Genomic DNA, 23,420 nt, shown 5'->3' with positions numbered 1-23,420 from the left:
CTTGTGCTTCCCTTTTTTACTAAAAAAATTCGGCTGATGAACGAGTATATATGGTATTTTTATTATTACTGCTTCAAAACACTTAATTGGCTATTAATACATTAAAACAAAGTCCTATAATAAAACATGTTAGGAATATGTAGCAATTAAGCTACAAGCTGCTTTGTAATTGGCAGAAGCACTTGATAGATAAATATTACAAAAATTAAAATAAGTTCTCTTTTTATAAGGGTTCAGATTATCATTGCAGTTCATATGTTTAGCGTTGTATGTTGTCATGTACTTTTTTTTTTTTTTTAGTTGGAGAAAACACATGAAATTCACGCTCACTTTGAGGAAGAATTCAGCCGCAGAAATCAGGAAACTGCCCAGGTGGTTAGTCAGCACCATGATCTAATGGAGTGTCTAAATGAGGAAAATGAGGCAAAGAATCAACTGGCACTGGAGCTTCATAAAGCAGAAGGTAAGGAAATGAAACAAAAACAAATTTCAGATGCTATTTATATAATATAAAAAAAGTATTTGGAGGTGGATCAATGAATTTATAATGCATATTTGATTGCTTTATCTGCCCACTTTGGCATTCTAAATCCCTGTGTTACTTGAAATAGATATGTCCTCTTTCTCCCATCAAATGTGGCACTTGCCTCCCCACCATCAGCATTACACTTACCTGAGGCCCGGAATGGGCCCAGTGTTCAGTACTGTATTAGTGGCATGTTTTTTATGCTAAAAATGTCAGGACTTTAAAAACCAGTATCTCACATTCTTGCATGGCTAGAAATGGAATGGGAGCTTTATACCATTCGGAAAGGGGAGATGCCTAGTTTCCCAACGGGTCCCAGCACTCACAGCTAGTTCAGAAAGGACCCCCATGACAGTAGAAGGAAATATTTGATGAGGATGTATGCAAAGGAAATTATAAAAGACATGGGAGACAAAAGAAAGAACAGGCTATTAACCGGAGAGCATTGAATACCAACTGGCAGGCAAAATTGGAATTGCTAAATAATTATTTTACTTTGTCTATCACTGAAAGAAACAAGTGACCCTAGTACTCGATGTTCGTAATTTTAAAACTAGCAGGATGTGATGAAAATTACTCAGAGTATTTCAGGAAGTAGTCAAGGAACTCTGTCATTAGCAGTTACTTTTGGAAACTTTTCTTAGACAGAAGTCCCAAGAGGTGCATAGGGGAAACATACTGTCAGTTTTGGGAAATGTGAGACCCAGTGAAGTACAAACCAGTTGTTCTCTGACGACTTGGGAAATAAAAGCCAGCATTGGTTTAAAAGACTGATGGTCGCACCAAAATGCATGTAATGTCATTCCTTGTCAAATAACTAGTTTAATAGTATTGTTGAGTTTTTGTAGTGTGCTTTTATGTGCTCAAAGCACTCAGAAATGTTACCTAATTAAGCCTGATGCCAACCTTTGTAGGCAGGGCCAGCTCCAGGCACCAGCCCACCAAGCTTGTGCTTGGGGCGGCACCTGGAGGGGGGCGGCGCGGTGTGGTGCTCCGGCTCCGGCCGCCGGGGAGAGCGGAGCCCCAGTCGGGGCTCGCCGCCCTCCCTCCGGCACTCTGGCCGCCGGGGAGAGCGGAGCCCCGGCCGGGGCTCGCCGCCCTCTCCCCAGGGCTCTGGCCGCCCTCCCCTGCTGCGCAGGGCGGCAAAAAAGCCAGAGCCGGCCCTGTTTGTAGGCGGATATTATGCCCATTTTACACATGAGGAAATTAATCATCAAAAAGGCTGTGTTGTCCATTTCTTTGGAGAGTGAGGGAGAGAGGCTGTTTAGAGAAGGGGTAATGGTTGTCACAGTTACATACAAGGTTGCTATAAGCAGGAAGGGGAAGAGAACTGTTACGAATCATGGATTTAAATGGGAGAGAATTTCAACTTTAAATATCTATTTTAAGAAGTGCTGATATTGAAGTGTTACACTCTCTTACAAATATATTTAAAACGGGGAAAATGTGTTATGACATCATGGCATGCCCCTAAAGGCAGTGGTGGAATCCATCAGTACTTGAGATCTTGGTTACAACTTGATTATATGAATGGGTGTGATACTCCTTTTGAAAATTCTTTTGTTGTTTCTTGTACATGGTAAATTTTACTGTTAAGAACATAAAAATGTCTATACTAGGTCAGAGTAATAGCCCACCCAGACCAGTATTTTGTCTTTCAGTGGGGGCTGGTGCTAGATATTTCAGATGGAGTGAACCGAACAGGGCAATTTATCAAGTGATCCATGCCCTGTTGTCCTGTCCCAGTTTGTAGCAGTTAGAGGTTTAGGGACACCCAGACCAGTGGGTTGCGTCCCAGCCTTCTTGGCAAATTGCCTTGGTTGGACCCATCCTCCATGAACTTATCTAATTATTTTTTTAAACCAGTTATAGTTGTGGCCTTCACAAGATCCCCTAGCAACAAGCTCCACAGGCCAACTGTGTGTTGTGTGAAGAAATATTTTCTTATGTTTATTTTAAACCTTCTGCCTATTAATTTCATTGGACGGCCCCTGGTTCTTGTGTTACGTGAATAGATAACTAACACTCCCCTATTCACTTTCTCCACACCATTCAGGATTTTATAGATCTCTGTCATATCCTCCCTGAGTTCTCTTTTCCAAGCTGAACAGTCCCAGTCTTCTTACTCTCTCTTCGTATGGAAGCTGTTCAGTAGCTTTACTTGTTTTTCTAGCCTTCTCTGTGTTTTTTCCAATTGACCAGAACTGCACACATTATTCAAGGTGTGGGTGTACCATGGATTTATATAGTGGATTTAAAGTTAACATGTAACAGATCTGCTTTTACAATGGTTTTCAACCTTTTTTTCATTTGCGGACCCCTAAAAAAATTTCGAATGCAGGTGCAGACTCCTTTGGAAATCTTAGACATAGCCTGCAGAGCCCAGGTTGAAAACCACTGCTCTGTGGTAACAACAACCTTCTGTGGACCCTTTAGACATAGTCTGTGGACTGCCAGGGGTCTGCGGGTCACAGGTTTAAAACCTCTGTGCTAATATATATCTACATTTTGGCTTGTATAAGTTACAAATAAATGTTCTTTAAGGAATTTCTTTCATAAATCTGTGCTATTATTTGTGCAAGGCACACCTCTGGCACAACTTGGACCTGTCTAATAGCTCAAAGAAAACTTAAACATCTTGTATGCACTATCAATACATATGCTGAGAATTAACCAGATTCTTCTGTCAGATGCCCTTATTTTAGTTTATTTTTTTTCCTGCAGACAGGCTTTGGAGCATCTTAAAATGCCCTTAGTATGTTATGGTTTTTTTTTTTTTCTACGATTGAACTAAGATACAGTACTGAATTTAAAATAAACGGGTTGTTCTTTGAGTGCTGTCCCTGTGGGTGCTCCACTTTGGGTATTGGTGCGTCCCGGCACTGTTGATCAGAGATTTATGGTAGCCGTGTCTGCGCGGGTAGGTGTCTTGCAGTGCCGCTGGTGCCGCATGTAGTGCGTGCACGACCTGAGCCCTCTCGTTCCTTCTCAACTGTCCTCGGCTGAAGACGGAGCTCTGGGGCAGTATTAGCACTCTTCCCTAAAATAGTTAAAAATAGTTTAATTAGATAGAAAGTTATAGTTACCGTTAGTGTTAATTCCCGCCTGGCCCGCACGCCGCCCCCCCCCCCCCAATAAGACTATTTTGTTAGCTACCTCCTCTCAGGGGATGGTTATCCGTTAAGATGCCTGGCTCCTCAGGTTTCAGACACTGTGGCTCCTGCATGAAGCTATGCCCATTTCAAATGGGCATTCATTGTGTGTACCCTGTCTGGGTGAGGGGCATAACCCCCAAAATGCCCCCACTGCAGCAATTTGAGAGCCAGAGCCCGATGTGATAGGGATCTCCAGCTAAAAATGATTTTAATGGAGAAATCCCTCCAACCCGATTCGGACAAGCAGACTGCCTCTCTAGACACTCCTCCAATTGGAAAAGGAGACATACCCTATGAAAGACCAAAAAAGAGGGCTCAGAATTCTCCGCAGAGAGTACTGTGAAAAGAAAGGCTCCTGCCAGGTCGCTACCTCCAATGCCGACATATGCTCGGTGGAGCACCTATGATGCTCCAGGCACCTCCAGCAACGCCGAGGTCCGAGCAAAGGAGACAGAGTCGAGGCACAAAGACATGCCTCCTCCATGGCACCAAGTTCACCTGCAAGGGACTTGGCACCGAGCATCTCCCCGGGCACCATGCCTACGCCCTCGGCACCAACAACACAATCGGCACCGGTGGGGAAAAAAAAAACAAGTCGGCACCAGCCGCACTGACGCGGGCACCAGTGAGAGCGGACGTCATGGCACTGATGGTCCAGACGTTGGCACCACACAGTCTCTGTTCCACCAGAAAAAGTTGGTGGTACCGTCGGCACCGCACTCCCCGATACTTGGTACCGAGGGTTCCCCGACAGGCTATGGAGGAGATCCCAGCAGCTCTCACGACATTGCACAATTTTCCAGCGAAGATGAGGAGGAGATGCAGGAGCAAAACACCTTCTCACTACACCATTCCTCACCAAAAGAATGCCGACCACCTTGGAGCCATATGGGACCAAGATACCACCAGACGACTCAACCATGGTGCAGACCACCATGGATATACTCACCTATGGCCTTCCTAATGCAGTGGGCACATTGGGAACCCTGGGCTTCTTACACAGTCCACATTCCAGGCTACCCACGGTGCACAGACGCGAACTGCACTCTAACCCTGCATCTCCCACACTGCAGCCCATGGAGGCTCAGGACGTAGGCGAGGACACGGAAACTGGAACAGACCAAGAAATTACCTCTCCTGCTCACAACACTTCCTCCTCCCCAGATGAGGCCATTATGCCCCCAATGCTAACTTGAGCAGACAATTTCAAGTAGTTTCAAGAACTGTTTAAGCGGGTCACTCACAGACAGGAAATACCACTAGAGGAGGTGCAGACAAACCAGCACAAGCTGGTACAAATACTACAACCATCATCTACTTCCAAGATCGCTCGTCCTATCAACGATGCCATTTTGGAACCGGCAGAGTCCGTCTGGCAGACACCAACCTCAATTCTGCCAATGTGCAAAAGGGGCAGACTTTCTCTTTGCACATCTGCCCCCCAACACCTTAGTGGTCAATGTTGCGAATCAACGCGGCAAGCAACAGCAGTTTAAATCTACACCACAGGAGCAAGAACACACGAGACTCTACCTGTTTGGGTGTAAAGTTTATTCTTCAGGCACTATACAACTCAGAGTGGCCAATCTGCATTGTTAGCTAAATATTATTATGATAACTATGTGAAACTTAGCTCGTTCATAGCAGAGCTCCCCAAGGAGAAACGGTCACAGTTTCAAGCCATCATCAATGAGGGTCAACTGATAGCCCAAACAGCCCTACAAGTGTCACTAGGCACTGCAGCCAGAACCACGGCCACAGCTGTAGTCCTGTACCGGTGATCCTGGCTACAGGTCATGCATAAAACCAAGGAACTGCCAACAAAGATAGAAAACCTATTTTTCAATCGAGAAAAGCTTTTCTCAAAGAAAACTGATGAGGTGCTTCATTCGATGAAGGACTCTTGCGCCACCCTCCGCACTTTGGGGATTTATACCCCACCTGCAAAGGGAAGAAGGTACCACAGAATCATAGAATATTAGGGTTGAAAGAGACCTCAGGAGGTCATCTAGTCCAACCCCCTGCTCAAAGCAAGGCCAATCCCTAACTAAATCATCCCAGCCAGGGCTTTGTCAAGCCGGGCCTTAAAAACCTCTAAGGATGGAGATTACACCACCTCCCTAGGTAACCCATTCCAGTGCTTCACCACCCTTCTAGTGAAATAGTGTTTCCTAATACGAACCTAGACCTCTCCCACTGCAACTTGAGACCTTTGCTTCTTGTTTTGTCATCTGCCACCACTGAGAACAGCCTAGCTCCATCCTCTTTGGAACCCCCCTTCATGTAAATCCCCCTTCACTCTTCTCTTCTGCAGACTAAATAACCCCAGTTCCCTCAGCCTCTCCTCGTAAATCATGTGCCCCAGCCCGCTAATCATTTTTGTTGCCCTCCGCTGGACTCTCTCCAATATGTCCACATCCATTCTGTAGTGGGGAACCAAAACTGGATGCAGTACTCCAGGTGTGGCCTCACCAGTGCCGAATAGAGGGGAATAATAACTCCCCTCAATCTGCTGGGAGTGCTCCTACTAATACAGCCCAATATGCCATTGGCCTTCTTGGCAGCAAGGGCACATTGCTGACTCATATCCAGCTTCTTGTCCGCTGTAATCCCCAGGTCCTTTTCTGCAGAACTGCTGCTTAGCCAGTCGGTCACCAGCCTGTAGCAGTGCATGGGATTCTTCCGTCCTAAATGCAGAACTCTACACTTTTCCTGTTGAACCTCATCAGATTTCTTTTGGCCCAATCCTCCAATTGGTCGAGGTCACTCTGGACCTTATTCCTACCCTCCAGCGTATCTACCTCTCCCCCCAGTTTAGTATAATCTGCGAACTTGCTGAGGGTGCAATCCATCCCATCATCCAGATCATTAATAAAAATGTTGAACAGAACCCACCCCGGGGTCACTCCGCTTGAAACCGGCTTCCAACTAGACATCGAGCTGTTGATCACTACCCATTGAGCCGATAATCTAGCCAGCTTTCTATCCACCTTTTAGTCCATTCATCCAATCCAGACTTTTTTAACTTGCTGGCAAGAATACTGTGGGAGACCATATCAAAATCTTTGCTAAAGTCAAGATATATCACGTCCACCACTTTCCCCATATTCACAGAGCCAATTATCTCATCATAGAAGGCAATCAGGTTGGTCAGGCATGACTTGCCCTTGGTAAATCTATGTTGACTGTTCCTGATCACCTTCCTCTCCTCCAAGGGCTTCAAAATGGTTTCCTTGAGGACATGCTCCATGATTTTTCCAGGGACTGAAGTGAGGCTGACTGGTCTGTAGTTCCCCGGGTTCTCTTTTTTCCCTTTTTTTAAAGATGGGCACTATATTTGCCTTTTCCCAATTGTCCGGGACCTTCCCCGATCGCCACGAATTTTCAGAGATAATGGCCAATGGCTCTGCAATCACATCAGTCAACTCCCTCAGCACCCTTGGCTGCATTAGATCTGGACCCATGGACTTGTGCATATCCAGCTTTTTTAAATAGTCCTTAACCTGTTCTTTCACCACTGAGGGCTGCTCACCTCCTCCCCATACTGTGTTGCCCAGTGCAGCAGTCTGGGAACTGCCTTTGTCTGTGAAGACCGAGGCAAAAAAAGCATTGAATACTTCAGCTTTTTCCACATCATCTGCCACTATGTTGCCTCTCCCATTCAGTAAGGGTCCCACACTTTCCCTGACCACCTTCTTGTTGCTAACATAGCTGTAAAAACCCTTCTTGTTACCCTTCATATCCCTTGCTAGCTGCAACTCCAGTTGTGTTTTGGCCTTCCTAATTACACCGCTGCATAGTCTAGCAATATTTTTATACTCCTCCCTAGTCATCTGTCCAAATTTCCATTTCTTGTAAGCTTCCTTTTTGAGTTTAATCTCACTGACGATTTCACTGTTAAGCCAAGCTGGTCGCCTGCCATATTTGCTATTCTTTCTGCACTTCAGGATGGTTTGTTCCTGCACCCTCAATAAGGATTCTTTAAAATACAGCCAGATCTCCTAGACTCCTTTCCTCCTCATATTAGCCTCCCAGAGGATCCTGCCCATCAGTTCCCTAAGGGAGTTTGTCTGCTTTTCTGAAGCCCAGGGTTCGTATTTTGCTACTCTCCTTTCTTCCTTTTGTCAGGATCCTGAACTCAACCATCTCATGGTCACTGCTGCCTAGGTTGCCACCCACTTCTACTTCCCCTACCAATTCTTCCCTGTTTGTAGGCAGGAGGTCAAGAGGAGCACGGCCCATAGTCAGTTCCTTCAGCACTTTTACCAGGAAGTTGTCCCCAACACTCTCCAAAAACTTCCTGGATTATCTGTGCACTGCTGTATTGCTCTCCTAGCAGACGTCAGGGTGATTGAAGTCCCCCATTAGAATCAGGGCCTGTGATCTGGAGACTTCGGTTAATTGTCCGAAGAAAGCCTTGTCTACCTCATCCTTCTGATCCGGTGGTCTATAGCACATGCCCACCACGACATCACCCTTTTGTTCTTGCCTCTAAACTTAACCCAAAGACTCTCAACGGGCTTTTCTCCAGTTTCAAACTGGAGCTCTGAGCAATCATACTGTTCTCTTACATATAATGCAACTCTTCCACGTTTCCTCCTGTACCTGTCCTTCCTGAACAGTTTATACCCATCCATGACAGTGCTCCAGTCATTTGAACTGCCCCACCAAGTTCCTGTTATTCCAATCCCATCATAATTCCTTGATTGTGCCAGGACTTCCAGTTCTCCCTGCTTGTTTCCCAGGCTCCTTGCGCTCATGCACATGCACCTAAGAGAACTAGCCAATTGCCCCACTTTCTCAGTATGAATCAGGAGGTTTCCCGTCTTGCACCCTCCTCCTTGTGTTTCCTCCTGGTATCGCACTCCCGCCCTTACCTCTGGGCTTAGGTCACTATCCCCCGGCGAACCTAGTTTAAAGCCCTCTTCACTAGGTTAGCAAGCCTGCCTGCGAAGATGCTCTTCCCTCTCTTCATTAGGTGGATCCCATCTCTTCCTAGCAATCCTTCTTCCCAGAACAACATCCAATGGTCGAAGAATCCAAATTCCTCTCTCTGACATCACCTGCGTAACCACGCATTCACCTCCACAATTGACAGTCCCTACCTGGGCCTTTTCCTTCAACAGGGAGAATGGAGAAGAACACGCCTTGCGCCTCAAACTCCTTTATCCTTCTTCCCAGAGCTATGTAGTCTGCAGTGATCCACTCAAGATCATTCTTGGCAATATCATTGGTGCCCATGTGGAGAAGTAGGAAGGGGTAGTGATCCGAGGTCTTGATCAGTCTCGGTAAGCACTCCACATCCTGGATTCTAGCTCCAGGCAAGCAGCACACTTCGAGTCTCCTGGTCTGGTCGGCAGATGGATGACTCCGTCACCCTTAGGAGGGAGTCCCCGACCACCACCATCTGTCTCCTCCTCTTGGGTGTGGTGGTCATGGCACCCGCATTCCTAGGACAATGCATCCCATGCCTTCCGGCCGATGGGGTCTCCTTATGATACCTTCCCTCGCAGGGCCCTTTCAAATCTTTCTCTGCAGTAGTACCTGTGGAGAGACCCGTATCAGATACCCAGAGACTCCTCTAACAACCGGCAACAACATTGGCCTTACGTCGAGGACCGCCTCAATCACAGGCGCCAACTTCCCAATCAGCCCCTCCAAAACCGCAATTTTGACAATTTGGTCAAGGGTTTGAACGACCTCCCTCACCAGACAGCGCCTATGCCCGAACCATTCCCAATTTTTGGTCATTGACTTTGCCCTTTTTATCACATCTAGACCTCAATAACATTGGACCAATGGGTTTTAGAAATACCATCCCCTTCACCTCCTGATCACCTTCCCTATCCTCCTCCCTGTCCCTCTTCAGGGACCCTTCTCATGAGCACCTATTACGACAAGAAGTCAATCATCTTCTTCAACTAGGTGCCGTGGAATGAGTTCCTTCACAATTCAAAGGGAGGGGATTGTACTCCCATTATTTCCTGACCCAGAAGAAGAATGGGGGATGGAGACCTAATCTGGACCTAAGGAAGCTCAATAAATTCGTATGCTCCCAAAAATTCAAGATGGTCACATTGGGCACGATACTTCCAGCGCTGCAACAGGGGGACTGATTTTCAGCCCTCGACCTTCAAGATGCTTATTTCCATATCACCATTCATTCCGCTTACAGGAAATTTGTGTTTCACGGTAGGACATGAACACTTTCAGTACAGAGTTCTACCATTCGGCCTATCTGCAGAAAAGGACCTAGGGGTTACAGTGGACCAGAAGCTGGATATGAGTCAACAGTGTGCTCTTGTTGCCAAGAAGGCTAATGGCATTTTGGGCTGTATAAGTAGGGGCATTGCCAGCAGATCGAGGGACGTGATCATTCCTCTCTATTCTACATTGGTGAGGCCTCATTTGGAGTACTGTGTCCAGTTTTGGGCCCCACACTACAAGAAGGATGTGGAAAAATTGGAAAGAGTCCAGCGGAGGGCAACAAAAATGATTAGGGGTCTGAAGCACATGACTTACAAGGAGAGGCTGAGGGAACTGGGATTCTTTAGTCTGCAGAAGAGAAGAATGAGGGGGGATTTGATAGCTGCTTTCAACTACCTGAAAGGGGGTTCCAAAGAGGATGGATCTAGACTGTTCTCAGTGGTACCAGATGACAGAACAAGGAGTAATGGTCTCAAGTTGCAGTGGGGGAGGTTTAGGTTTGATATTAGGAAAAACTTTTTCAGTAGGAGGAGGGTGAAGCACTGGAATGGGTTGCCTAGGGAGGAATCTCCTCCCTTAGAGGTTTTTAAGGTCAGGCTTGACAAAGCCCTGGCTGGGATGATTTAGTTGGGAATTGGTCCTGCTTTGAGCAGGGGGTTGGACTAGATGACCTCCTGAGGTCCCTTCCAACCCTGATATTCTATGATTCTATCTACTACTCCAAGAGTTTTCTCCAAAACCCTAGGGGTAGTCGTGGCACATTTACGCCAACAGGGAATAATGATCTTTTCCTACCTGGACGACTGCCTTATCAAAGGCCCAGCCCTACAAGGAATGATGGACACAGTCTAGACCACTATCACACTATTCCGGGAGCTATGGTTACAAATAAACAAATGAAAATCGATTGTAATCCCGGTCCAACAACTGGACTTCATCAGGGCACATCTCGATGCTATGGAAGCCAAGGCTTCCCTACCTCAGGCCAAATTCCTAACTCTCACAAACCTTATCTCAGATGTACAAGTCATCCCTCAAATATGGGGTTGTACTTTCCTGCAATTACTAGGACACATGGCAGCCACAACGTTCATGGTACGACATGCAAGACTACACATGCGATGCCTACAAGGCTGCTTACGCAAGGTATACATACCCAGCAAACACAACCTACACAAATGACTCTCAGTACCACCCAGTGTCCTGGACACTACAATGGTGGACAAGACCACAAAATGTATGTATGGGCTTCCCTTTCGAGCAGGAACCCCCATCCGTTGTGATCACCACAGATGTGTCACTGATGGGCTGGAGCGCCCATATCATCACATGGCCCAAGGCAAATGGTCTCTGGCAGAGACTTAGCTACACATCAACATACTACAGCAATGCCTGCAGGCAATTCCTATCTCATATAAAGAACAAGTCTTTTGCATTATGACCAACAATATTGCATGCGTGTCTTACATCCACTGCCAAGGAGGCGCTCATTCACACTCGCTACGCACCAAAGCCATAAAATATGGAGCTGGTGCACACAACACTACATAAACATCTTGGCATGGTACCTGCCTGGCTGTCAGAATGCGACAGCGGACACACTCAGCAGGTACTTCTCTCAAGACCATGCTGATGGGGAATTCCCATCATCGACCTGTTCGCATCCCCAACAAACGGCAAATGCACAATGTTCTGTTTGCGAGCAGGACTCTGACCACGATCACTGGGGAACGCCTTCCTCATCAAATGGGAGGCACAACTCATGTATTTATTTCCACTGATATCACGCATGACGCACTAGATACAAACAGACAGGGCCAAGGTTATCCTCAGAGTCACGACATAGCCCAGACAAGCATGGTACCCTTATCTGATGCGAATGGCGGTATGTGCCCCACGAGCCCTCCCTCCTAGTGCAGACCTGCTGTCTCAGCACCACAGTCGTACTCTTCACCTGAACCTGGAGCTACTCCACTTACAAACATGGCTCCTACATGGTTCCACCATGGTGAACTAATCTACTCAGAACAAGTTAAACGTGTGTTGTTAAACAGCAGGAAGATGACCACACTTAATACTTGCCTTCAAAAATGGGAGAGATTCTCTGCCTGGTGTCAAGAAAGACAATTAACAGCCTCTACAATACCACTAGTGCTGGAATACCTACTGGAGCTGAAAAGTTCAGGTTTAACAATGAGCTCAATCAAAGTTCATCTGGTGGCCATTACAGTGTTCCATCAGGAGATCGATGGAACCTCAACATTCGCGGACCCAACTACTAAACGCTTCCTCACGGGTCTCGTTCGTTGGCCTACCCCAACGTGGGACCTCAATCTGGTGCTGAAATGCCTCACCAGACCACCATTCGAACCATTAGTCATCTGTTCCGTGCTACATTTATCCATGAAAGTGGCCTTTCTGGTTGCTATTACTTCTACCAGAAGGAGGGTGAGTGAGATAGGTCCGCTCATGGCTGATCCTCCATACACAGTATTCTTCAAAGAAAAGGTTATGCTACGTCCGCACCCAAAGGTTACGTCTACATTTCATCTGAACCAACCAATCCATCTCCCTACATTGTATCCTAAGCCTCTCAGGAATCCAAGAGAGGCCACCCTGCACTCACTGGACTTTAGACGTGTGCTAGTGTTTTACCTTGAAAGGACCAAACCCTTCTGGAATTCTCCTAGACTTTGTCTCTACTATTGAGCGTTCAAAAGGAGACACAATATCTATTCAGAGATTGTCTAGCTGGATCTCCACATGCATTCAACTGTGCTATCGTATGCAGAATACAGAACCACCGGAACACATTAGAGCACATACTACTAGATCTGTTTTAACCTCAATAGCGTTTCTACATAGTGTTCCAATATTAGAGATTTGTAAGGCAGCCACTTGGGCCTCTGTCCACGCATTTGCTGAACACTGTGCAATCACTCATGACTCCAGGAGTGACACCATGGTGGGTCTCACAATACTTACCTCTATGACTCAAACAAACCCGAAGTCCCTTGAGGGGCACTGCTGTACAGTCACCTGAAGTGGAGCACCCACAGTGACAGCACTCGAAGAAGAAGGGAAGGTTACTCACCTTGTGCAGGAACTGAGGTTCTTCGAGATGTGTGTCCCTGTGAGAGCTCCACTACCCACCCTCTACTTCAGAGTTCACAGTAGGGACTCTGTGGTAGAGAAGGAACTGGAGGCCTTGGGTCGTGTGCACGCTACATGTGGCACCAACGGCACCACGACCCGCCTACTGCACACGCATGATCTGCGGGGACACTGCTAATGTAAATCTCTGATCAGCAGTGCTGGGATGCACCAACACCCGAAGTGGAGCACCCACAGGGACACACATCTCGAAGAATCTCAGTTATTGCAGAAAGTGAGTAACCTTCCCTTCCTATTGGTGATAGTTTCAATAGTTAGTTGATAGTACTTTAGGTAAGAAATTCAGTGTCTACACTTTTAGTTTACCTTTGGATTTTAGGTATCATTGAAGGCTATGTAGTAGAGAAAGCAGCCTTAGAAGAGGCAATGAGCCTGAAAGAAGAGTCTGAACGACGCCTTGTTTTGGAACTGGAGAGCTTGCAGGAACAGTTTCAGAAGCTAACCCAGGAACAGGCAATACTCTGTGAGGAGCGGGATATGTTAATAAGTCAAAAGAAAGCTCTGGCTGCCAACGTAGGAGAAATAGAAGTTGGTAAGTAATGCTTTAATAACATTTATTGATATTTCTTTTGTATAATGGTTGGTTGAATAGCTCAGGACAGGAAAGGGTAGAGCAGGGACTTCCAGTTAACTTTGAAAATAAACCCAGACATGACACTTCTGTTTTTAGAAATAAGATGTTGCTGTTAATGAGAAGTACTCCAATGTCTAGTGACAAATGGAAGGAGTATGGAAAAATAAGCATGATGAACTAAAAGTTATACTGAATGGAAGGTGATGTAATTGATCATGAGGATCTGGCAACTAAAATTTAGTTAACTGATAGAGCATAGGCAGGAGAGAAAGGGAAAAAGAAGTAGATCTGTGTCACTAGGGGCTTGTCTACACTACCTCCCAGGCAGCGATTGATCAGTGGGGGTCAATTTATTGCGTCTTATATAGACGTGAAAAATCGACCGCTGAGCTCTCTCCTGTCAACGCCGGTACTCCACCAGAATGAGGCGCGTAAGCAGAGTCAACGGGAGAGCGTCGGCTGTGGACTTACTGCAGTGAAGACACCGTGGTAAATAGATCTAAGTATGTCGACTTCAGCTACGCTATTCACATAGCTGAAGTTGCGTATCTTAGATCGATCCCACGTGGTAGCATAGACAAGCTCTAGAACACCACTACAGTACCAAGGAAATGGACTGAAAATGCAGGAAGTAGTTAAATAACTTGGATAAGGCTAAAATAATTAAAGATGCAGGATAAATTGTAATGGGCATCTGCTATAAACTCCCTACGGACTAGAATTCAGTGAGTCAAAACCCCTGGGGAAAGCAATCTAGGAGGGACAACTAGGCGGAGGCTTTAATGATCTGGACTCTAGACAACTAGACAGCTGTTTGCTCACAGCAGAGGAATGGAGAGTCTCCGGGCTACTGGGTTCAATTTCAGGCATTCTTTAGACTATTCTGTCCCGAGTATCCACCCTCCCCCCAAAATTCCTGTTCCTCTCTGCTCCCGTTTGCCTCCAAACCTTCAGGCTCTGCACCTCTCCTCTTCTATTTACCACCTGCCCCCTCCTCCCTCTGCTCCTATCCAACCCCTTGTTCTGGTTCCTGCCTTTCTCCTCCTATGCTACTCCTATCCACCACTCCAACCTCTGTCTCTTGACACCTATCCCTTCCGCTCCTATCCACCCACTCCATCTCCTGTCTCCCTCTGCCCTGTCCCCATGGCTCTTCCCTACTCTCTGGCTCCTGCAACCCTACATTCCTCTCACAGGATGATGCCATCAAAAATCTTGATGTTTTGTCTCTATTAGCTGATACGGAGGCACTGTATCAAAATCTCAGAAATGGTATTAGCCTGAGGAAAGATAATTATATCTTTAGAGGAAAATCTAAGACTTGAGTAGTGAAAATAACCTGTGGTGGCTGTGACACTAACTTGCTCTACTTGTAGACTTCACAGGCCTCTGCTGAGCTCTCACTGTTTGTCATGAGCAAGCAATGGACTGATTACCACATAAGGTCCACCAGAATATTTGCCCCGACCAGTGCTTCTAGAAAGGGGGGGAAGAGAGAAAGGAGAAACAATATTTTCTGCCATATGTAGGATGACAGAGTTTCAGACATCCACAGAGAGAGACAAAATAATCACATCAGGACACACTGATGTTGTTTTGTGATCTTTATGTTGCCAGGTGGTTATGGCTTTGAGTCATGTGTCCCACTGGAAATAATGGAATGTCAGGATATCACTGTCCAGTTATTTTAGAGTCTCTGTAGTGCTTTTCAGTGTACGACTGATTTAGAGGTTAAAGGAGCTCTGAGTACTTAGCAAGGAAAAAAAGTAAGAAACACATGAAGCTTTGGGGAAGAATTGCCAAATGAAAGAATTCAGTAGATACAGGACCTCAGTAAAGAGATGGCCAGGTGCCTGGCAAAATTGTACCCAAAATGGGCTATATAAAAACAGTAATGCATGGTCAGCATATATGATTAGCTACTACTTCTCCACATTGAGACAGGTTACCTTTAGGAATGCTACAAAGTTTGGCATTATCCCTATTCTGTGTTAAATTCATTAGTGATCTGGAAGATGGAATGAATCAAAATGTCCTATTTTTGTCTTGTACGTGTTTCTATTCATAGGAGTTCCTGTTGCTAACATAGCAAAAAAGGAAGATTCAGGTTTGTAACAGTGTGATTTCATGAGAAATGATGTGGATTAATTAATGACTTTGAATTTAATCTAACAAAGAGGAATAGTACTTCAGAACTATGCCCAATAAATTTAGTTAATTTAATAAATTATTATTAATATTGTGGACATGTTTAAGACATTACTTTCACAATTTAACAAAAATCACTAAACTTGAATTATGTTAAAAACTTAATTCATTAATCGATATTTATTAAATGATATCAGTCTGATGTCAGTCTTAAATTCCATAGTGCAATTATAAGCAACCAAAATTGTTGTTTTGAACAGACAAAAATGTTTTATAAATATGCTATGAGGTTCTAATTGTGTGGCACTGGGCTTCTTAGAGGGTAAATGTATTCTTAAAATGTAGCAACACCAAGTACAGGAGACCTAGAGATGGTGAATGAAAGAGAATTGAAGGAACTGGAAGGAGTATTGTGGTGGCAGAACGAAGAGAGAGTAGGAATGGGGAGGAGGAGGACAGGAGAAAGGTAAGAATGGACTAAAGGGAAGGACGAGTTCTCTTGAAAGAACATATAGTGGAAAAGATCGAGGGGGGAAAAGGATTCTCAGAGGAAGGAAGGAATAGAAAAATAAGGGAGACAAATGGTTTTAAATGACTATTGAAGTCAAATGCTAAAGTAAATGCAAACAGAAGTTTTGCTTTTATATGCAAATGAGAAATTTTGAGTTAGCTCAAAAGTGCAGCCATACTGCTTTCTCTATACATGGTTGTGTCTGCAATGAACATATGGCTCTGATAAATTAAGAGGAGCAATGCTTTTCTTCTGAGAAGCCCCAAAATGTATATCCTGGGATACTTGTGCATGCTAGGACGGCTCTAGGCTTGTGGGGGAAGGACATGAGTTGGGGGACTGCATTTTTCAGGCAGCTGAGGTGGGATTATCTGGCCAGATCACAGTCCAGGATATAGGGAGAGGGCAGTGCTGAACTCTCTCTCCAACTGCTGCAGCTCCATTCCTTGTGTTTGTCCAGCTCCCACATGTCTTCCAGCTCTCTCTCAAATGCTGCTATGGGATTTTTTTTTTTTTTTTTTTTTTTTTTTTTTTTTTTGGCGCAGTGTAGACTTACCCTCACATGCCTACTAGGCCCTTGTCCTTAAATCTGACCCTGTGGCATGATTGAGAGTCTGGCTGTGATATGTAAACAGGATTGGGTTTTAAAATTCACCATCTAGTTAAACTCCAGCTATTGTAGAAGTTAACTGTTAAAGGCCTAACAAGCTACTTATACTAGGAGTGTGAAGCTATAACATTTCCTTTTTTATTTTTTCTAATTTAACAAATCACATTTTTTAAAATTTAAAATAGTACTCTTCCTCTTGTTTGGAATTATTGTTTGTAGTGCTGGGTATTTGTATAAAAATCATACTGGATTTCACTTACATTTTTTATTATTATTTTTGGACGAGCCAACAAAGCTGTGTTATGTTGATGTGAAAAATGAGCTTCCTAATGGAATCTACCATAGCAGTTTCTAATGTGATTTTTTGAGTCACTCAAGAGGGATTGCATGATCTGAGCTAGCATTGATAAAACAATTTCAATTTGATTCTCTACTCAGAGTCAAATCAGTGACCTGACAATCTGTTAGTGTTACCTTTAATTCTATATCTATACATTTTGAGAATCAGACTGCTATGTAACACCAAAAGGAGAGAAAAATAACAAGACTGTCAAAGCAGAGTACAGTTACTGACCTTGCATTAATGCACAATCAGATATTAAGTTTTGGCAACAAATTTCCCATTCTACATAGTTTATGGGCCTAATTAGATTCCATACAGATACTGGCTTTTTTGAATAGAAGGTAGGTGGTAAGAATTTTTTTTTTTTAATTTCAAATTCTCATTTAAGCAGTTTTTTTGTTCCACAGATGGCAGTAAAACTCATTTTAAAGCTAAAAAGACTCAGCTACTCATCAGTTAAAATATATAGTTCATTCTCCATTGTTACTCACGATTTGGCGGGGATAAAATTGCTGTGTCCACCAGTTTTTTCAAACTCTTCCTTGAGAAGTATGAATCTGACATTTGGTGGCTGAAATTTGTCTGTTTTTCATTTAAATCTATTTCAAAACTCTATTGTGGGCACTTACAAATCTGAAAACAGTTAAAAGGTGACAACACTATCTACTGAATCCTCTTGCCTCAGTGAATTTCTAGATGTTGGTAATTGTAGAGGTGTCTAGGGGTGTGTGGCCCTCCCTCGCTGCCAATCTCTGAGAGAGGCCACACCTCTTTGCTGTCACCCCCCTGGAGTAGTAGTCTATCAAAGGGGGAAGTTAGCAGGCTTGCGGGCTCAGTCCTCAGTTGGGAGAGAGTGAATGATTCTGGGGGCCCAAGCCTGTCGACGAGGCAGACCCCCAAACAGTCTAGGGTTCCAGCCGTCAAGCGAGGTACTGTAGTTAGGGACAGTTCAGGGGCCCAGGCCTTTGGGCAAGCCGGGGCGCCTTGCAATCTAGTGCACTGGCCCCCTCGTGCAAGGGCGAGCACTACCTACAGTCTGTGGGGCTCAGGACAGGGATTAAGCACCCAGCAAACAGTCAGGGGCACCAGCATGGGTTAAATCTAGGTGCTCCGTCAGGGCGAATACCCCCCAGTCTGTTGTCCTGGGTCTGGTGGGAAACAGACAAAAGCAGGCCTTTTGGTCTAAGGAGGGTGGTGGTGGTGGTGGTGGGGACAGGGATGCAGGCCTGCCCAACTCCACGGTGTTCCAGCTCAGGGCCCTAACAGCGGCAGAATGGTCTGCCACTGGGTCAGCGTGGAATCCACCTGCAACACGCTGACTGTCTCTTTTATGGCGGCCCCACAGCTAGATGGTCATCTGGTTCCCCTGGCTGGTTCCTACACTCCCCCTCACGTGTACCTGAACCCTGGAGTCGTCCTCCGTCTCCTCAGGGTATACTGCCAGCGGCAATCCCAGCAGCTCCTCAGCGTCGGGCGTGTCTGGCAAACCTGGTCCCTGGGAGGTGTCCTCAGGGCAGCAGAAGTCTTCCGCAGACTCCAGTTCCAACGGTGAGCTGGAAGCGTCTGCCTCCCTCGGCGGCTCCTCTTCAAGTGAGCTACAGGCCCACCTTTTATGCTTCCTGTTCCTGTCCCGCCTCTCTGCTTCTGGAGTGGTGGTGTCAACTTCCTGGTTCCGTGCACCAGGTGGGTGTGGTCCCCCCTCGCTGCCAGTCTCTGAGGGAGGCCACACCTCTTTGCTACAGTAAGGAAAAGCTTTTTTCGCAAATAATGAAGATACAAATTGCACATTTAAAAGGCAGAATGATAGTTCTTTCACCACCCTCCTTTTAATCATAATACATTTAAAAGTTAGACTTCCTGATTCTCATCTGTGTGTTCAGGTTACTTACAACCAGATAAGTGTTAGAATTAAATTGATGTTTTCCAAAAAGCCTTTATGCTGGGATCTTAGTTTGGATCCTAGTTTGGATCCTCCAAACAGTATATCCTGTTTGTTGAAAGCTCAATTTGTAGCCATAGATTGGTTAATCAAGTAATCATGAACTATGACTTATTTCCACTGGACATTGCTGATATTGCATATGTAATTATTTTGTTGTCTATGGGGAAGATTTTCAAAGACACAGTGGGGGAGTTGGGTGCCTCTCTCTTCTTTATGTATTTGAAAATTTCCCCTTTGGTGCTGACATGTTGCAGAGGTGTGTGTGCGTGTGTGTATTATATGCATAAAATATAATTTTAAACAACATTTGATTTGCATATTTCTGGACTGACTGACGAACTCTCTTACTATTCTGCATGTGTTTAGGTTTACTAAAGGAAGTAGAATTTTTAGCAAAAGAGAAGTTAGAACTGCAGTGCCAGGCAGAGAAGGACCATTCCAGCTTGCGCTCTCAGATGAAGGTTTTGGAAGTGGAACTTGAAGAACAGATGGATCAAAATCAGAAGTTGGCAAAGAAGTCATTGGAAGTTACTGATCTAAGGCAGCAAATTCAAGTCCTTGAAAAACAGCTTAGAAGTCAACGACAGTTCATGGATGTAAGCAAGCTCAACACCCAATTTCTGCAGCTTTGGAGAGGAAAAACACTTCCTCCTATTTTGTGATAAGTCTCTTCCAGGATAGTTTTGGTTTTATCGAAAATAAGATCTTTGTGTTTCTCCTTGTAAAACCAAGGATGATTGTTTGTTTGTTTGTTTTTAAAAGTTTCCTGATCTATAGGAGTATGGAAATTAGCTTTTTCTTTCCATGTTTTTGCTGTTCATTTGTTTTGTAAATTGAAATAATAATCTCCTATTGTCCCTGTAAATTCTTACCTGGCTTCTAGAACTGCCAAGCAAATGCAAGAAAAAAGGAAAATGCAAACATCAGCTTCCTCATAGCAAAAATTAAAAACAATTTTTTTCATCTTACAGGAACAAGCTATAGAGCGAGAACATGAACGTGATGAGTTTCAGCAAGAAATTCAGAAACTAGAAGATCAGTTAAAACTGTCAGGAAAATCCCAGACTTCTGGAGAGCCCAGACAATATGGGGTAGGTAGAACCACATGTAGTGACTGTGTATGTTTGAGTTTATTATATTTATTTAGTAAATTGCCGAAAGTGGATTTACATTTGGATATCTGTGGTTGCTTTGTTTGTTGAATATCACACTTAGGGTAAGTCTACACTTACCGGAGGGTCCGGCGGCAGGCAATCGATGTTCTGGGATCGATTTATCGCGTCTGGTTAAGACGCGATAAATCGATCCTGGATCGATCCCGGAAGTGCTCGCCGTCGACGCCGGTACTCCAGCTCGGCGAGAGGAGTACGCGGCATCGACGGGGGAGCCTCCCTGCCGCGTCTGGACCTGCGGTAAGTTCGGACTAAGGTACTTCGAATTCAGCTACGTTATTAACGTAGCTGAATTTGCGTACCTTAGTCCAAAGTGGGGGGTTAGTGTGGACCAGGCCTTAGTATAATCATTTTCTCAAGTATTTTAGGAAATCCAGAGTACTGAATTAATCAACTTTTTCTTAAAACTGGCTGAATTTTGGTGGCATGAGTGTTGGAGCATGTCTTAATTTTGGTTTTGTTAGTGAGATTGCAGGAAATGGTATTTTTGAATGTGTGTATTACAGTAAAATGTTGCCAACATATCAGGTTGGTTTGATTTAGAGAGAGCAAAATACTGGCACTAAAAATTATGGCATCTGGCCTTTTTTCTTTTTTTCTTCAGAGGCTTGTTAGTTGATATTCAATTTAAAAGTTTAATTTTTGTTTTGTTTTGTTTTTTCTCTCACATAAATGAACATTACAGATCTTTGAATTGACTCTCCAGGTATGGAAAAATAGCATGAGCATCCCCATGCCCTTTCTCCCTTCCCTTCAATTTCTTCTGCTTATTCAGATCTGCTTTCCTTTTTTGCCTTCCTCGAATGTAAAATCTGCTTCAGACTGATTACATGTTGGGATTCATGTTTAGCTTTGTCCAACTCTTACTCTAGAAAAAATGCTTTGTATTTAACTTCCTATTTCTAACTACTTTACTTTTCTGGCTTTATTGATCAAATGCATCCTCATGTAATTACTCTTGTAAAACAATTTTTTGTTCTAATACATACTGTGAAAAGAAAACGAACTTTTGGGAAATAAGTAGCATGGAATCATTTCCCCTATGCCTCAGCTGTCCGGTTCTATTTGTGGCATCACTTTTCACATATTTTGTGTTTATATGGTTGTACATGTTACTAACTTTATTTCTAACTCTTCATCTGTATCAAGTCTGTAGAATTCTAAACCTTTAAATGTCATGTGGTAGAAGAATAAACCCATTATAAACAATTAAACTCTCAGGACAGTGGAGTTTTCCAGACAAATAATTTGTCAGCATCATTGTATAGGGTCCTAAAGTTTAATGTAGCTCTACTTCCTGTTTATCATCTTAGGAGTTCTAGCTGTTTCATTCTCCCTTTACCTGGGCATAGTGTTCGAGGCAGAAAACCGATATGTTGATATATTTAGAAAATCTTGCCAACAGGTATATAGACTGTTTTATAAACATATGTCAACAAAGGGTAGAGGAAAGTTTAAGGTGACCAATCCAAGGAAGCTTAAATCATATATTTGTTTAAAGTTTGAAGGTCAAATAACTTGTTTAGTTTAAGCTGTTTTTGTGTGGATTGGGTATCCCCCCTTCAAAGACATGTTTCTGGTCTGGCCTCTAGTTAAGTCTTGAGTACTCATAAGATCATAAAAGGAAATCATAAAAAGAAATGAAGCTGGGATGTGTGCAAAATGACAAGCATTCTAGTAGCAGTTTGAAAATGCCCTTGTTTACTGTCAAGGATGTTAGATTAAGTTTTTGAACAGTTTTTTTTACTCACTAATAAAACGGCACATGTAGAGATGAGGAAGGAATGAGACCTGTAAAAATTAGCTTATATTTATTTGCTGTTCTGAACATTTGCAACCTAATTAAAAAAAATGTTCAGTGTTTAGTAGATTATTTTTGACTTCCTAAGGAAGAGCATCAGGGTTGAATGCAAAAGGTATGGGAGAGGATGAGAAATTAAGCTGGCAATATTTGTGGTTAATCTGAAGTGAGTTTTGTGATCATTACCAGATCAAAGTGCCAGGATGTAGATAGTTGCTATGCAATTATTTGGAAGTAAAACAAGTGGCTGCAGGTCAGTGAATATGTAGCACACATGCACTGTGATTGGATGAGACAATTCCGCTACAGTCCAATGGCCTGAAGTTCTTGTTCTCTGAACATAATCACTGTAACAGATCCACACTTGCCCACTTTCTCACCTTCTAAAATAGGGGAATATCTAATAGGGCTATTTTGTGAAAAAAAGAATTGCCAGTTGGTGATCAGAACCACCATCTCAGGGTTTGGGATTAGAGTGAAGGTTGTGGAAGTGTTTGTTCCCTTATAGTCAGCATCATAACAATGGAGCTACTGGAACATAGCATTTAAAAAGAAATTTATAGTATAAGAATGATGTGTCTCAGAAAAAGAGGTCCCCAAACTTTTTACCTCGTATCCCCACTTTCCCCCATCCACGTCCCCCTCTGGAGTTGGGACTGGGGCTGTGACTTTGGGGGGAGGGAGAGGGGGGACACAGACCGGGGTAAGAGGGCCGAGGCTGGGGCCACAGCTGGGGATGGGGCTAGGAGCAGAGCTGGGTGGCACTCCCTCTCAGAACCCCGTGGGGGCTGTCCTGGGCCCAAGCCGCGCTCCCTGAATGTTCTTCTGTGCCCCTCTAGAGGGGCGCACCCCACAGCTTAGGGGACCTCTGTCCTAACCTCTTGTGTATTGATGAATTAACCAAATCATTTTGACAACATTTTTGTAACGTAATCAGCCTTAGAGAAAGTCTTGATATTTTTTGCAAATGTTATTCAAAAGCTTTTCTGTAAGATAAAAACAGGCTTATGCTATGATTGATACTTGAGTAATAGTTTATGGATCACAAAGGAGGTATGCTAAAACTAAATAATCCTAATTGGGCCCATATACAATTCAGAGTAAAACCTAATAATTTGGTTTTTATTCTTAACAGATCCATAGTACTTCCATTTTCAGGACCTTTTGTTATATTAATGTGCTGCTGTTTTTCTAGATTGCTGCAAATATTAAGCTAATACATTTATAGCTTTTTAAGAGGTACCATCTTCAGAAAGC

At 44.1% G+C, this 23,420-nt stretch overlaps 1 protein-coding gene across 5 annotated transcripts in view; it reads left to right on the top strand.

Moving 5' to 3' along the window:
- Positions 1 to 23,420, top strand: part of PCNT (pericentrin) — a 230,759-nt gene that overhangs the window by 123,571 nt on the left and 83,768 nt on the right. For 4 of the 5 annotated variants that reach the window (XM_054043682.1, XM_054043685.1, XM_054043684.1 and 1 more), the window contains 6 exons: positions 301 to 463; positions 13,382 to 13,594; positions 15,705 to 15,743; positions 19,557 to 19,786; positions 20,162 to 20,281; positions 21,048 to 21,068. In XM_054043682.1, the coding sequence (XP_053899657.1) occupies positions 301 to 463; positions 13,382 to 13,594; positions 15,705 to 15,743; positions 19,557 to 19,786; positions 20,162 to 20,281; positions 21,048 to 21,068 (786 nt within the window). The remainder of the gene's footprint in view (positions 1 to 300; positions 464 to 13,381; positions 13,595 to 15,704; positions 15,744 to 19,556; positions 19,787 to 20,161; positions 20,282 to 21,047; positions 21,069 to 23,420) is intronic. The other variant, XM_054043681.1, reaches the window with a different exon arrangement.

This window comes from Malaclemys terrapin, chromosome 11 (genome assembly GCF_027887155.1).
Source record: "Malaclemys terrapin pileata isolate rMalTer1 chromosome 11, rMalTer1.hap1, whole genome shotgun sequence".
Taxonomy (NCBI): Eukaryota; Metazoa; Chordata; order Testudines; family Emydidae; genus Malaclemys; species Malaclemys terrapin.
Note: the sequence above shows the minus strand (reverse complement) of the source record. Positions and strands in the feature narration are given on the sequence as shown.